This window comes from Grus americana, chromosome 1 (genome assembly GCF_028858705.1).
Source record: "Grus americana isolate bGruAme1 chromosome 1, bGruAme1.mat, whole genome shotgun sequence".
NCBI classification, from domain to species: Eukaryota; Metazoa; Chordata; class Aves; order Gruiformes; family Gruidae; genus Grus; species Grus americana.
The window spans coordinates 107,399,696-107,416,284 of record NC_072852.1 but is presented as its reverse complement, the minus strand read 5'-3'; the positions used below and the strand labels follow the sequence as shown (position 1 = coordinate 107,416,284).

The 16,589-nt window shown below is 37.6% G+C and overlaps 1 protein-coding gene across 6 annotated transcripts in view; it reads right to left on the bottom strand.

Annotated features, from left to right (window-relative positions):
- The window catches only part of ROBO1 (roundabout guidance receptor 1), a 736,398-nt gene that overhangs the window by 29,335 nt on the left and 690,474 nt on the right, over positions 1 to 16,589 (bottom strand). For all 6 annotated transcript variants that reach the window (XM_054805401.1, XM_054805419.1, XM_054805438.1 and 3 more), the window contains 4 exons: positions 15,824 to 15,995; positions 8,353 to 8,550; positions 4,943 to 4,969; positions 2,223 to 2,265 (listed from right to left, as the gene is read on the bottom strand). In XM_054805401.1, coding sequence (XP_054661376.1) covers positions 2,223 to 2,265; positions 4,943 to 4,969; positions 8,353 to 8,550; positions 15,824 to 15,995 — 440 coding nt within the window. The remainder of the gene's footprint in view (positions 1 to 2,222; positions 2,266 to 4,942; positions 4,970 to 8,352; positions 8,551 to 15,823; positions 15,996 to 16,589) is intronic.

The window sequence follows — 16,589 nt, the reverse complement described above, 5'->3', positions numbered from 1 at the left end:
TGGAGAAGACAAAGTCTTCCAGAATATTTCAGCCCTTTCAAGGCCTGTGCACTGGATTTTTGGCGAGAATGTTAAAGGTCCTTTGCTTCTAAAATTTACTTTGCATTCACACCTGCTGTCATGTAAGAAATGTGGTGCGAGATATGTAAGTAACCAAAACCTCTACTAATTGGAGCCATTTAGGTGGAATCGTAGGCAAAAGATGTTTGCATTACAGCTCTCACAGCCTGGCAATGATTGGAGATCATGATTTCCAAAGATCTTTAACCTTTGCAGTACAATTCCTTGAATCCTTGAAATGACTGTACTGGGTCTGGGGAGGACTGAGCAAGCGGCTCTGTGGGTGCCTGGCTGCTGGCTGGAGTCAATCCACCACAACTGTCATTACTTGAATTCTGTCTAGAAAAGGGATCGTCACAGAAATGGGTATTTTTTCAGCATTGTAGAAGTGAGGATATGTTGAAACGTATCACTGTGACATTTTGAATTCTGAATAATGCTTTAACATGCTCACATAATTGCACTTGGCAAAAATGCTAAGCCTCTCCAAAACATTGCAAATATAATTTAAGACAATGAAAACTTTAAGTTTGGAAATCAGAGTTAAGGTTTCATATGTAAAAATAACTTTTTTTTTTTAATATATATTGCAGAAGTATGTTTCGTACTCTGTAAAACACGGTACAACAGCATACATTCTGTAAATGCTATATATGCAAACGAATAAAAGAAGCATAGATGTCAGTGCCTTGAATCAATTACTCTGCTAGATTGTGGCACTGATCCTTAAAACTGAGACAGTAAAAAATGACACTGCTTCTCTAGCAGTACCAAAATGACTGTATACGATGTAGACACTTCTGGGCTCATTTCTGTCCTCTGAGTCTACGTGAGTGTGCTTTGTCTAGCTTGTGCTATGGGAAGAGCAAGAAAGCACAGTGGCACAAAGAACACAAAGGATTTTAACTGCGCATCTTTTTGAACAACCTTGTCAGGGAAAGAGAGGGTTCATCTCTGTTCTGTCTTATTTTCTTACTATCCTGGGGTGAAGGCAGCAACCCAGTGATTTAGAGATTTGCCCATTCAAAAATCACATGGTAACTGGTCTAGAGGTTTTCCTCCATGGTTTTATGGCTACAACAACACAGCAGCATACAGTGCTGAACAGAGATATCTGCAATTGCTCTGAACGTGCCAGGTTCAGGAGCAGAGCAGCCTCGCCTCCACACAGCATTCAAGTAGACTGGGAATGTTTAATTTTATGCCTAATCTTCACCAGTACTGAATTTTTGTATGGTCCTGCAAATTAGGAATCACAAGATGCCACATGTGAAGCAGGAATTGATACCGGAATTTATCGCTCAGCTGCCCTCTGAGATTTTAGAATTTATTGCAGTGTAATGCCAAATCTTGAACTGAGATGCTTCTAAAAAGGCATGTTTCAATGTGACCTAAAAAAAAAAAAGGTGTGCTACTAAAGTGACATTGCTCTGAGCAGCCTTTTTGCTAAAACTGTTATTTTGCCTCCTGAAGAAAACTCTACCTTTTCACAGGAAATGTAAATTACTGTTTTGTCCATTGCCATCCATTAAGCAATAATGTAAATCCAGTAAACACTTTTTAGTTAAATCCTCAATCTGGAATGGGCTAGGTTCTCAAAGTGAGGGGGCCTTAAATTTAAAACCTACCTGTTTCTCTTTCCTTCAGTGCCCTGTCTCTTGTAAGCGATGCTTTAACTGTTTTGCATTCATAGCAAGATTTTTTCTTAAAAAGTCACTTTATAAGCCATTTACGTCTTCAGCAATTTTTTCCAATAAACGTTTTCTTGCTTTGTAGTATTTGTGAACCAGCTATATTTCTTAATATTCATAAATGCCACGACTTAATTACTTTTACTCCCTTAATCAGGCGGTAAGACAGGTCTTTATTTTGAAGTTAAAGTGCTCCCTCTGCTGCTCATTTTTTGAGTTGCAGTTGTTACAGGTTAACAAAGCTGAAAATATTACGACTCGTTCTTTGGAAATCAACCTAAAAATTCAAACCATATATCCTCCTTCTAAACAGAAAAATATATGGCCTAAATGTATGAATTAATAGACTAGATTAAACCATATCTTTGCAAGTGATTATTCTGCCATCACTTACAAGGACGATTGTACTCCTAGCAACCTTAAATTTAGTTGCACACAATTTATAGCTTTAAAAACAAAACACATAATTACCTGCCTCCACTGCTTACGGCCTCTCCTCCTCTCTGATAGGTTACTGAAATAGTTAAAGGTAAAAAAAGGAAAAAATTTAAAAATCTTAAAAGACTCTGTAAATAGCAGTATTAAATTTGCCTTTGTTTCATTTTAACTAAGACAATAAATGTGCATTGTTTATCATTAATTCTGAGTCTCATTCTGCAAGCTGTTCCTTCAAATGCAAGTTTATACATAATACTTGTGTGGCTCGATAACTGCTAGTCTTAGCTCCAACAACATTTTATATTTCAGTTCTGTTCTGAAAAACACACACACGCACACACACGTATCGCTTAAGAAAGCAGGAAGCCATACATCAGATTGAACTTATCCTTAACACAACTCTGCTGACTTCAGTGGAGTTACTCTGTGGAAGAATTTAGGTCATATATTTATTTCATGAACGGCTCGATGTTAAAGCTTTGCTCTACCTTATTATTGGGTAAGATTAAAGAGGTATCATGATTCTATAACAGACCTTACTTCCAATGTAAACAATGGCTCATTACAGCTGAACCTACTGCAAAAACACATGTCCTTTCTGAATATTACTGCGCTATACTCATGGAACAAGCACACTCTAAAAGTCCACAGAAGCTTCACATTTTGTAACGTTTTACAAGTGGATTTATTAATGATACTTTTTTATCTAAAAACTTATATGTATAAATCTTGGTAAAAAATGTCTGGCAGAAAGAATACTTCCTAAATTAGAAGGAACGGTTTTGCTAGCATTTCAGAAGCATTACACATTAGCAAAGTGGATGTCCACATGCATTTATTTGTTGGCATGGATTGCATATCCTTCACAGGAAGCATCATAGTTGAAAAGTTAGTTTTTAGGATGCAAACATCCAAGAAGAAAAAGTGCTATAAATTCTGCAGGTTTGCATTGGGCTTGGTGAAGGGTTAAAGAGATTGCCTCCCTGCAAATGCTGATGGATTCTACATTTTCCAACTAGGAATGTGTTGAAAAAAAGCAGCTAAATTCTGCTCTTTAGAAGAACTCCAAACTGGGAGTCTGCAAGAGAGAGATAAATGCTGGCAGTGATTACAATAACAGGATTAAAACGTAGGATGCATTGCTACAGGTAAGTCTTTTACTATAGGTAATGCTAAAGAAGAGGGTCTGGTTCCATTTAAAGTCAATGGAACTAATGACTGGGATCCTGGATTGAAAAAGGATTTATTTTTTTCATTTAAATGTTTTACATACTTTGTGTTTTTTCCAATTTCTTCTTTAAAAATCTCAGTGCTATTTATTTTGCAGCTCTGACAAATCTTACGGAGCCCTGATATTTTCTTTTAATGTTAAGAATCCAACTGAGTAAATATATGTTAGCTAACCTACCAACCTCTGCGGAATTTCAGAAGTGTGCTACAATGTGATTGCAACAGAAGCCCTCTGTTAAGCCAATTAAAGTAACAGCAAAATAATAACAGTTTGAATTAGTCTCCACCATGGATCTCAAAGGACTTCAGAAACATGAAGGGCCACTCTGACTCATGCCGAACAGTAAGCAACTCCACTGAGCATAACAGGATGATTTTTGAAACAAGATACTATTCAATATGATTAAAAGCACGTGGATAAGAATCTAAGCCATTATGATTAGGCCTATGTGGATGAACACAGACAGATGTAAGATTGCTTCATCTGCGGTCCACCTTGGAAGGATGGAAATCAGTTGCTGCCCAGCGGCCGAATCAGTACAGTGCTGATTTTGAACTAATACACCCGGCTAACGTGAGCCTGCAGAGGAGGGGGCAGGTGGCTTTTACCCTGCCCGGATGTACATGTCCTGCCAGTCTCAGAGACCTCTTCTGAAAATAAGGGATTTAGAACAAAGGAGGAAGAAACAACCTGTCTATTCACTCAGGCTGTAGCTAAAAGCAATGCATGCGGCCGACTGGTGGGTACTGACTGTGTTGGACCGTATCTACTGTAGAGCAAGAGCCGCTGAGCTGCCAGACTCTGGGACCGACTGAAGGTCAGCTCTACAGAACAGAAAGGCTCTCATGGACTTTGGTGGGCTATGGCTCAGGTTATGTCATATTTTGTACATTTCCAAGCAAAAAGAAATAGAAGATGATTTTAAACCCACCCTGAATTTGAAATGCACCTCTGCTTATGTACAACAGGATGATTATTTTAAAATTTCATAGCACAAATACAGTTTAAGGCAGCAAGCAAAGACATCTAACTGCTATAACACTTGATTTTTCTGTAGCTTCCAAAGCAGACAACTCCTAGGACACTGGTTTAATGCAGATTCAGAAGAAAGAAAAGCAGCAAATGTTTCACCAACTATAATCCCACTGAATCCTTTGCAAGTCAGCACATCTGGGCTCTGCTAAGTCATTCCTCCTCCATCAGAAGCACCTTTCACATCGCCAGATGCAGAAGGCCACGCTACTTACTCCATTGCAATGCAAGAAGAGAGCCCAGGTTGTACAAACTGACGGGATCATGCTACAATATGGTATGCTACAAAATGGTACACACAAATGGAAAAAAAGTGTCAGCTACAAAGCAAATACACACTACTTAGAGAACAAAATAATGATACCTGTCATTAATGGAATTGTTTAAAAAACCTTCAGAACAGCTGGGCTGGTTATGTCAGAAAAAGAGAAACAGTACCACAAACACATGCTAAAGTAACAAAGAAGGGGGGAAAAGTGCAAATATATACCTGTTGGTGTGAAGGTAAAAGACGGGACTGAAAAATCAAAACAAAATACAAACTGGTTATTAAGCTGAAGAGAGAAAGGGAAACATACCACATTAGTATAAATCTAGCAGACAGCTGAACATAAAACAAATGTATATAACTAACCCAGTAGTTCAGTCACACTGATATAGAAATCAAATTAAATTTGCGATTCAGAAAGAAGTTTGTCTCTGCAGGTACCATTCTGAAAAAAGAAGCTTGATATTCTGTTGTGCTCCTGAGGGGACTGGGCTGTGGTTCAGCCTTTCAAACATCCCTCAGTTCAGTATTTTAAGTTTTTCCAAAAATCCTAGCGCAGAGTAAACCCCCACACTGTTAATCATTTTAGAATGTAGAATGACAAATTCCTTAACAAAGCCTTATCAAGGTCCTATTGACTCTTATCTGCAGTTCACTAAGTAAATGCTCATTACGCTGAACTAATAGGCACACTGAAGTATTCAGTAAGGAAATAATAATCATATAAAGGAACAAAGAGAACTGCTGGTTTACTGTCTCTGAATCAAGAATGGCACCATCTCTCACTGTAATAAAGGCACTAAAATCTACTGCAGCGATTAATTTTTGTTTTCATAGATGAGACTGTTAAACAGAGTTGTTTCTTTCTTAAATAATTACAGAAAAGGTAAAAGATGTTCCTAGATGTAATACTTTTCTACCTTTCAACCCTTGGCTTTCAGAGGGAAAGGTTAACAACGGAACAATGACATTGCTTGACAATCTTCACTCTCACAGCTACTATAAATCCTCTTTGGATCAATAGGGTCTCTAATCCAAATACAAAGCATCAGCATCTGCTCTTCCTATTAGCACATGCTCCCCCTCCTGTTGACAAGACAGTATAGTTTTTCTATCACTGATGGGCAGAAAAAGCCCAACATTGCCCTTTTCGATCTAATGACAGCAGAGAGAAATGTAAGAGAACCAATAAAATATTCACTAAAAGTAGCCTTGAGACAGAATTTGATCACCAAACCTGGCAAAGAAAGAAAGGGTTCAGGCTAAGAGAACCCCTGCTTAATCTAATTTTTACAATAACTCTGATGTTTGGGGGGAGTCCAGAGTGTCATCTTGTTATAATTTAGGACATGCTGTACTTCTTCCCCTCTTTTACCAAGCCAATTTATTTCCAGGGATATGACACTAAGCAAAAAAAGAAAAACCTCTGAGCATTCCCCTATTTCGGGCTTCATTTGTAGCACAGCTCTTTATCTTGGGAATTCCATTGTATTTTCTTTGAGCTAGGCCTTTTCACACAGTCAAGTTTAATTTAGCTACATTCAAAAATATAAAACCATAGTAACAAGGTTTCATTAAATAGAAGGTGCATTTAAACCAGAGCTATTCAAAAGAGAATCAAGTGTCTCAAAATTAATTTGCAATCACAAGGACATGAAAAAAAAATCTTAAACTACTGTCTCATTGCTCTCCTGTGAGCTAAGTACTAAACCTAGTTTAGTTTCTTAAGGAACTGAGGAACAGATGAACAGAGGTTCAACTAAATGAAATCTTTATCGCTACCACATGAAAGAATAACTTAATTCTCAGAGCTTCTATTAATAAACTCTTCTGAGTGTGTAAGAGTGCTAGTACAATATGTATGTGTGGGAGTAGTGAAGTATTTTAACAGATGTCAGGCCTGAAGCTAAATATAAAAATAAATAAATAAATGCAGGACTGAAGAAAGTTTGGGCTTGCAGTGATGACTTGATGCACTGCAGAGTGGCAAACCACTTTGCAATTTATATTTCACTAAAGTTGGCTTTTTTTCTTGAAGAATACTTTGTAATGGAGATGAAGACCCTACTTTTCTGTGTGTTTTCGTTAAAGTCCCCACCAAATTACACAAAAGATATTTTTACAGATATTGAAAACCACAGCTGTTTTGAACAATAGCCGATGTCATTAAAGTAACCATTTTTAAGGACAAATTGTATGTCTTTTGCTTAATCATAGGTACTGCTGAAAGCATAGTGATGTTAGTTTGATAGAAGTGTAGAAAGGCAATATGGCAGCATGCTATTAGTAAAACAAAACAGAGCAGGCCAATGCAGCAGTATGTCGGGGTCTGTCTTATCCGGGAAATTCGAGCAGGAAAAAATCAAAGCTGAAATTCATCCCTGGTTTCTGTGGTTACAATTCTGCCTGAAGTCTACCGTGAGCATTGATACTTTAATAGCACGGAGGACACTCAGCAACACTCCAGAACTATTTCCATGTTTCCACTCACTCAGATGCTATTTTTAGCACTGCTGCTTTTTCATAGCAACACACTGCTACTGTTTGAAAACATTTGTGTTATATTTGCCTAGTTGTCTTGCCCATCAGACATTCATTCCCGACATGACTAAACAACGGAATCTCATGACACCTTTCGTACATTAAGGTGTGTGCACTTTTCAAGCCTAGGTCTATCTTTTGATTGCTAAATATCAAACTTTCTCCCTCTATTCCTTCAAAAGCAGGATCTGCCATTTCCTGATGCATTCCAGAATTCACGGTTCTCACTCTGCTAGTGCCTATGAGGTATTGCTTTGAGATGTAATGAACTGTAGCTTACTGAATTCAGCTTTAACTTCGGGGCTTAATCACAAGATTATTGAATCAGAAGAAATCAAGTTTTTATTCCAGAAGATCTTCCAGGTAGAGATTCTAGTTTTGTTTGTCACAGCGTATACTGGAAAGCACTGCTTGCCCTCTGACAAGTTGATATAAAAGGTATCGATAACTTGAAAACAAAGAGCGCTTTAAGTTAGTCCCACCGCTACCATTCTAACCAAATGCAGATGGCAAGATGTGACAGCCCCAGAATTCAGCCCCAACGAAGGGTCTCACAACAGCATTTATGAAAGAGTCTTGGAAAGTATTATTGACTGTTGTGCTTTTGCAAACAGCCACCACACCACATTCCCCCGGAACACAAGGAAATTCAAGTACACGCACCAGAAGCGTTACTGTAATGTACACCCCTGTTAGTATTCTTAGCAGCAAGCAAAGGACCGAACAGGAGGGACAATGAACTACCGTCCACTTGGCTCCTTTTCAGATGGTACAGTGTCAGGTAGCAACGGCATACTGGATGCTCCCAGCCTTAAATCCATCTTTACATTTTTCCCACATACTGCAGGAGTATCTTTATGAAAAGCTAGTCTAGGTATTTTGCTAAAGGCTCGTGCTTTAAAGCCAGGTTTAACACGTTTTGTAAATATTGCTGCTTTCTGCATTGGCTCCTGATCCACACATCCTGAAAGTACTGAAGCAATTTGATAATTCCTGCATGGAGTCTTAGAAGAACAAGAGACTGATGATAAAGTAAATGGCCAGTAAACAGGCATTCAGCAGCCAGAGGACTGAAATAGATAATACGGCACCTTTTCTGATACCAGCATAAGTACTAGTGAGTCCATTTCGCTTCTTCCTATGGCGATACAACCAGATGCTGAAGACCATAAGGATAATCCAACAGGCTGCACCAATTCCAGCAATAAAGGCAGGCTGCTTTACTACATCAGAAATCTGCTGGGCTAAACTGACTTGATCTTCTGAAGACACAGGGTTTCCATGAGAATCTGAAAAAAAGACACCCAAAATAGCCAATTAATTTGAATGACAAACTGCAAAAGGCAGCACAAAAAGAACTGAAATAACCATAGTCCACTTTATCAAGGTAAAATCCTTAAGACTGCTCTTCAACGTCTCTTTTTACGGGTCTAGACAGAAATGGTTTCTTTTCTATACAAGACAGGTACCTCGAACCTCACTGACCTTTGTTTACAAAACCCGGTAAAATCAGGGCACTGGGCATACAAATAGAAAGTTAGGCTCATAAATTTCAAACTTAGGGACTGCTATTTTAATTTTTTTTTATTTTAGGAAAGCAACATCAGCTTCAGAAAATTATTCAGCAAGTCAGCAAAGAACACAGCAAGTAAAAGAAAGCTCAAGTATGAAACTTGCGTGGTCTGTTCTTTGAGCTCTTTGAACGAGTAGAAGTCAGCTACCCAAACTGCCACTCTCATAACTGAAAATCACAGAAGAATTACAAATTCAAAGTACGTTCACGTGAGGTTGATATTAAGGGATACGTTTTAAGTTAGCAGTTCCTGAGAGATGACTTAAATCTTGTATTACAGTCTAATGCACTCTTTGCAGTCTCTTACTTTGACCTCAATTAAAAAAGACTGAATATTTAAAAGTACGTAAAAAAGCAGTACAAAATAATCAATCCTGCCCTCCTGACATGGATGAAAAAGCTAAAGGATAACTAAAAAAGGAGTTGTGAATTGGTAAAAATAGTCAAGCCGTCTCATTACTGAACAAGCAGCCCTTTTCAAAATAAAGACCATGTACTTTTTCCACACAATGTTTTTAATAGAGAAAGCACCTGTAAGAATCACTTTCCTGCTCTTTCCGTACTGAACTTTTGCAAAAACCTTCTAGGAACAGCAGTAAGAATATTCAGTCCATGACCAATGCTTTCTAACTGAAATGAAGCAACTCAAAGACAAAATACTGCCTTCCTGATTTTTTACCACTACAGCGAGCACTTACTGGAAATTTCATTACTGCACAGGGTGAGGGCAAGAATTCAAAACCTTTACTCAGAGCGGATATTGCTTTACACATTCCACAGCTTAGTCTTTGAAATATCCATTTTTACTCTTGTGTAAATGCAACAGTTAGTTGCTTTTTACTATGCCTAGTGACATCAGATTCAGAATGAGAGATCAGTGTTTTAAGGAGAAAGGTGCTGTTATTAATTCTATTAATATAAACTAGATAAGAAATTAAAACGTCTTTACTTAAAAAACAATACCTTTTCCCTACAGACTAAACAGTGAATAGATTTTTTTTATGATGACGTATCTTGCATTATTCCAAAATAAGCTTAAATAAAATATAAGAAATTGCAATACAAACAGGAGATGGAATCACAACAAATCATACAAATAACAAACCTCCTCTTGAAAATGATACCTTTTTGAATAGGAAATGGTTAAATTAATAACAGCTTCTTCCAGTGAGGAATTCCAGATTTCAGTTTTTGCGACATCGAGGTCAAATATCTATTTTGCTGAGGGATCACCACCGCCTTTGACTGCTACCTTATTGGAAATTTTATTTCATTTTTCAGGTCCCTTTATCTTCTGTGATCCTAAGTGCACTGCTAGTCTGAAAGTTCACCAGGCAGACTCATTCTTTTCTTACTAATACACCCTTTGTGTCTGCTGGGTTTATAGATTTCATGCCTATTTGTGCAAGGTTAAGATGGGTTGCTTCAGATTTTATGGAGACAGCCAAGTGAAGTTCCACACAAGTGGCCAGATGGGCTTAAATGTATAAAGTATACTGTGACCAATGAATTAAATCTGTCACTCGCTATCTCATCTTTTATCTCTTTGCAGCTGAGGCCATATTAAGATATGAAAACTTGCATCATCAGTTTCTTTTCAAAATGAGTAAGCCTACTGTTTTTCTATTTTTAAACAGCTACACTACCTTGTACATCTTAATGGAACAGAACAAAAGATTTCTGGAGAAACTATGGTCCTGAATAAATTGAGAAGACTGATAAATATTTTTTCCTCTAATCCTTCAAATATATATACTTAAAACAATAAATACCGGAGAAAAAAATAATCACAAACTCAAAAGCCAAATAAGAATGTTTTTTAAACATGTCAACAATTCAGCCATACAGAAGGACAGTACTTATATATACACAAACATTTTGCATTGCTCAGTCAATGCATGTCTGAAGACTACAAAATACTGAAGAGTCTCTTTGAACATTTATGTTCTAATTTTTAATTAAGATTCATTTCATGGCATTATTTTGCTAGCCACTGCAAGCATAAGAACAGCATAATAATATATTTGCTTTTAAGAAACTAAGCTTATGACACGTCGTACATGAGTGGACTGTTAGAGACATTACATTAAATTAGCTGGTATATATTTACAGACATGGTGAAGAGAAAAATGTGTATGCGTCCATGTACAGTCATATAAACAGCATCGTAGAAAAGAAGATGGAAGGGCTTTCAAGAGGCCACATTTGACCCATGTCCTGCTCCTTTTATAATTCAGAAACAGAAAGTAAGCTAAATATAAAGCAAAGGAAATGAAATCTAGTGAACCCCTCATTACTAAAAATTTCCAGGAACAATATCTTGGAAGCCTTTCATTGAGAAGGGCATCTTCCCTCTCCATAATAGTCCTGTGAGATCCCGAATGATCAGTCAGGAAAAAAGCTCTTGAACTAAAAAAAAAAAAACCAAAAAAGTACTTTTTCTTCATCCCAGGAAATTTCTGGAAGCTTTAACTGAGATATAAACGGTTCATAATCAACATTCCTGTTCCTGCTTGCACTCCTCAGGGAGACATGCCAAAATAATAAGTGAACATAAACATTCTACAGCAAAGTGCATCTCTCTGCCAGAGTAGCAGCCGCAGCATTTAACATACTTGAAAATGCCTCTGAGTTGCTGGAGCAGGCTGATCCCACAACTCCCTGAAATCAGCATGTTATCACAGTGACTCATCCCTTCTTCTACTCCAAGATAAGAGCCTTCTTTTTAATCACAGATAATGTTGCTATGGCTATTGCTCACAAGCTATCCGATCTGACTGTCTTGAAGCTCCAAGTTTCAAACTTCCATGAAAACTAATTAGAATTTACATCGAGAAGATCTGGGACCTCTAATTCTCTAATGTTAAATATTCATATAAATAATAATAATGTAAAACCTAACATTTAAATGTTGTTAAATGTTAAATAAAAGATTAATATACAATTAAGACTGAAATGCCAAAGATTCAAAAAAGACAGGAAATTCCAGGTTCACAGGTGTACAAGCAACCTTAACTTTGCCCTGTACATGTACAACTTATGGAATGGTACTTTTCCATATGCCTGTCTCAGTATACAAAATGTACAAACAATAAGTAGGAAGACCTAAGTTTTGTTGATATTGCTAATTCTGGCAATTCAAAACTTGCAAAACACCTAGAATCTGCAATATAATGTCTGTTTCCTCAAATATATATGCATCATGCAATATGAAAACTTTTTGGTAAAATATTACCAGGTTAAGAATATGCTGTCTTGTCTCTTTTCTAGTTATGCACGTTTCCAAAACTGGAAAAATATAATTTTTGCACTTCAATCTAATATCATACCGTTTGTGAGGAGCCAGCACTGAACTGGTTTGGAAGGGCTTGTGGTGAGGGACAAGCAAAAAGACTACTTTCTTTGAGTCATTTGCAAGCCACAAGACAAAAATATTAACAAAAAACCCCTTGCAACTATCACACTAGCAGTATTTGAAGGGCTGGCAGAATGATATCCCTGAAGACATGCTAGCTAGTTCACAAATCACATCTCCTAAATGAAGCAATTAGAATAATAAACATTCAATGAGACTTTCTTGAGTTTCGTACACTTGAGACATCCACTGGTTGAATAATGCACTCAACATTTGTAATAATTGTGCAGACATCTCTTAATAAATAACTGCATACTATATATTCATACAAATTCTGTGTTTAAGAGTAACATTAACTGCAGTTGTGGGGCTTCCCAGAGCTGGTACCGTGAACAAAATAATCTTGCAATGTGTTCCAATTTCACTACTTATTTGCCAACAAGCACGTGTAATACTGCCGAGCTATCACAGGCAGTATCCTATCACTGGGCAAAAGTTAGGCTAGAGATTAGCAAAAAACCAATTTGTTGCGATAATTCTCACTTTTCTGCATGGAGCATTTTTGTGATCAATGTCCTGAAGTTTTATGTTGTGACAAAAAAAAAAAGTTCTGTAAAAATTCTATTATTTTTTTTCTCCACAGCACAGTATTATAAGCTCACAATATAGTGAGCTGTGGCTAGCTCTCATGAAATATTTTTCTTTTCCTTAACACCAAAGCTCTTGTAGTCTTTCTGTGTGTAAAATATTAACTGTTCTTTTAAATCAAACAAAAAAAATGGTTTCCCAGCCCTTGGAATTCCACAGAAAGCTTTAAAAGGTCATTCAAAGACCAAGAGGAAAATTCAGGAGCCCCGAGGGAAGTGTTTTAAGAAGACACATGATTTTTCAATTGATCTCATGATTTTAAACACTGAAAGGTGATTTTTGAATAACAAGCAAGTATATTGTTGGCTTGTCCCAGGTGGCACTGGAAGTCTGGGGTACCACAGCTCAGTGAGCTGCTTCATGTCAGCCGAGACGTGGAAAATGAAAGAGCTTTGAGCTTACAATTTGTACCTGTCTTTGTAACAGGTTAAGTGCGTGCACAAGGTCAGTTATCACAGCTCAGCTGATGCATGGGACTGCGATTGCACGCCTCAGCTCTCAGAGAATCCAATTCCTCCTGTCCCCCGCTCTTGTTCTGGAAGGGGGCCTCCCAAAGGTGAAGCTTCCTCCTGTCACGCACCCCGCTAAAACTCTGCCCAGGCATTTCTCACCGTCACAAACCCGGGAGCACCCTGCACAGCATGCAGACGGGTTGCTGTGCAAGAGAGCAAGCTACGCTGGGGAAAAAACCCTCTGCTTTGGATGCTCCAGAGCCAGCCACAACCTAATCTCACATTTTTATTAGAAAAACACATTATAAGGAGACAGATGTTTGATTTTAATGAAAAGTTCTTAAAAAACAGTGAATATCTAAATCACATAGTATATCCTCTTTCCACATACAGAATTCTTAATTATTAAAAAAAAAAAAAAGTAAGGATTGTACTAATTCAGATAACAGGAAAAAATTTCCTGAAGGAATACTTGGGATCAGTGACACAAATGTAGAAACTTGAAGTTGTCAGTGGCAAACATGCAGTTCCTAGAGCACACAGGTCCAGGGAGTCAGGGCTCTTTCAAATCTTCTAAAAGTAGCACCCTTACTCCTCTTTCCTCCCCCTCCCTGGCCTCCCTTCCCTCTCTCTGTAACCATGTAATTTATTGCTGGTGAAAAGTGCCAATTGATGACATCAACAAATTAATTTTCTTTTCTTCAGAAGAGCTACCAGAAAACTCCAGTGTCTGCTCCACCCCCATGCTGGGAGCACATCCAAGAACTAGGAATGCGATTCCTTGCGGAGGCTGTAGGAGAACTCGTATCACAGGGTATAGAGTTAGGTAAACTGCAGCCATTCTTCTGCCTTGATGATTTTAGGTTGATCTGTGCTACTGCAGGGTACTCCTCTTACATTTATGCACTAATTTTCAGCAGCCTCCTGCAGTTGCCAAAAGGACTGCAGCAATCTCTAGGTATTTCTTTGTGCTGCTTTTGGTGGCATGGATCTCACAAGACTCCTGTCTCCTGGTCTTTGCCATGCGACAACCAAATTATGGGATTTTTACTGGAGTATATGTAATTTGGCCATGCCACTTGATTACAAGCAAGCAGTACAGACTATGAGAGCAAACCTCACCCACAAGGAAATATATGGATTCTACCAGACTTGCACATTTGAAGACCCTCTGAGGTGTGTGATTGCTTCATGCTTTCTAACATAGTGTCAGTAAAAGCCAGGAACCCAGAAGCAGGCAAAAATATTACCCTAACAGAGTCTCATTTGTTTCTTTTTTCCACTTACCAAAACCCCAAAGTGATTAAGTGCCACTATAAAATTCACCTTCATTTAGCATTTGCTTATCATCAGAGATAAGGAGGAAAAAAAAAAAAAAGCAGTTATAAAGTCTGTCTTTGAACAGCGCACTCATAAACCTCACTAATGTAAAATTTTCAAAATCTAAGCCATACAGAACAAAATTGACTTTGGAAAGCTGGCTGTAGGGAGTTGTGAATGGAAGCTAGCTGTAGGAAAGAACAATTCAACATGTAACTATGGCGTTTCACACATATTAATGGAAGATCATATAAACTGTGTGTAATTTTGTCATAAAATCTCTATTAATGTAATTGGGAATCATATGCCTGTATAAGTTAAGTAAGTTAAAGATGACCTCCATTTTAATAGCCAAGGAAATGCACATGTAATTTTCCAGGGAATGTATTAGTTGTTCAGTCTTGTTCTCACATGCAGTAATTATAGATTTTTAAATATAAAAAGTGAAATAACAATGAAGATCTACTAACAACACAGAGACGGGACATAAAGTCCAAAGCAACATGTTGAGTTTGCTTTCACAATTACATACTGTAATGATAAGGTATTTTGATACAGGCATACTGGTAAACCAGCATATGACTATACCTGAAGCTACTTTAAATAATCTTCAGCTAACCAACAGCAAAGATGCATTTCTCTCAGATACATCCAGAAACAATGCCCCTGATCTGCGTTTATAACAGAGGGATGTTTGCTATAAATGAAGTTAGGAGGTCAAGATTGTTTTAAGTCATCTGTGTACCTCTTTTTCCTGTACGCAGGTTCTTTACTAGCTTTCATACATAGTTGATACTTATTATGCCTAATTTTAGCATGCTCTTGGTTTTTTGCTTCAATAAAGAAAGATAAAATCTGATCAAGACAAATTACATCCCTAAACTAAAGTCAGCCAATACTCAGCAATTCATACACCCCTATATGTTTTATTATACCAATCTTAAGTGTGAAAATTCACTTTGAAAAATCAATAACCAAAAAGCACTGCTGAATGAAGAGATTAAAAAACCCCCAAACCTGTGTTGTTATAATCCCATTTTCAGAATGTAGTTCTAAGGCAAGTTTAAAAGCAGAAATGCCAAATCCTGCTATTCCAGAGATCAAGTAACACTATCTATTTCACTTGTCTTGAAATTATTTCTGGTGCCATAAAAGACAAAAGCAAACAAACAAAAATCATTGAAACCAATAGGTAGGATTACCAGTAGGCTTACCTAATTGGATAAACTGGGGATCGCTTTTCACTCCAGGTCCTGCCCCAGTACTTGCTGCCACTTCCACGCTGTATCGAATACCAGGAACTAGGGAGGGGATGACTACAGAAAAGGTGGAACCATCTACCGTCTTGTTTATATGGTATCGACTTTCATTGCCAAGACACCAAACCTGCAGGGAAGTAAGTGTACTTATAAATGTTCAATATTCAACACCAAAGGCTAAGCGGTAGAAGGAGGGATGACACAGTCCTTTCTACTGGATAAAGAAATTTAGAATTTGTCACTACTCAAACATCTGCAGTCATGGATTGCTGTCCTAGGCACTGTATGAATACTGGAAAGATACTTCTTGTTCCAAAGAGCAGCTCCAACTACTAAAATGATTTGATGGGTTTATTGTTCATTTACATTTCATCCAGCGACAACAGTGCTAATAAAACTAAAAGCATTGGTAACACGGAACAAATAAGGGAAGCCTTGTAGCCAAGAGTCATTCACATAAACAACAAAGTAAGAGCATTCAGTTAAATGAATTTGCAATTTTCGTGCTCAGGAATCATTCATTGAGAAAGGCTTTCTTCACTCAAGAGCAAGGGCAAGTCTTTCATCATATGATGTCACAAGACAATCAATTTAATGCTGAAATCCAAACGTTGTCTTTTTTTAAAAAATGGCAGCAAGAGGCAAGGATTAAGTAATATGTCCTCTATTGAGAGACAACAGCATGATATTAGATCTCATTTTTTGACTGCGATCAAGACAC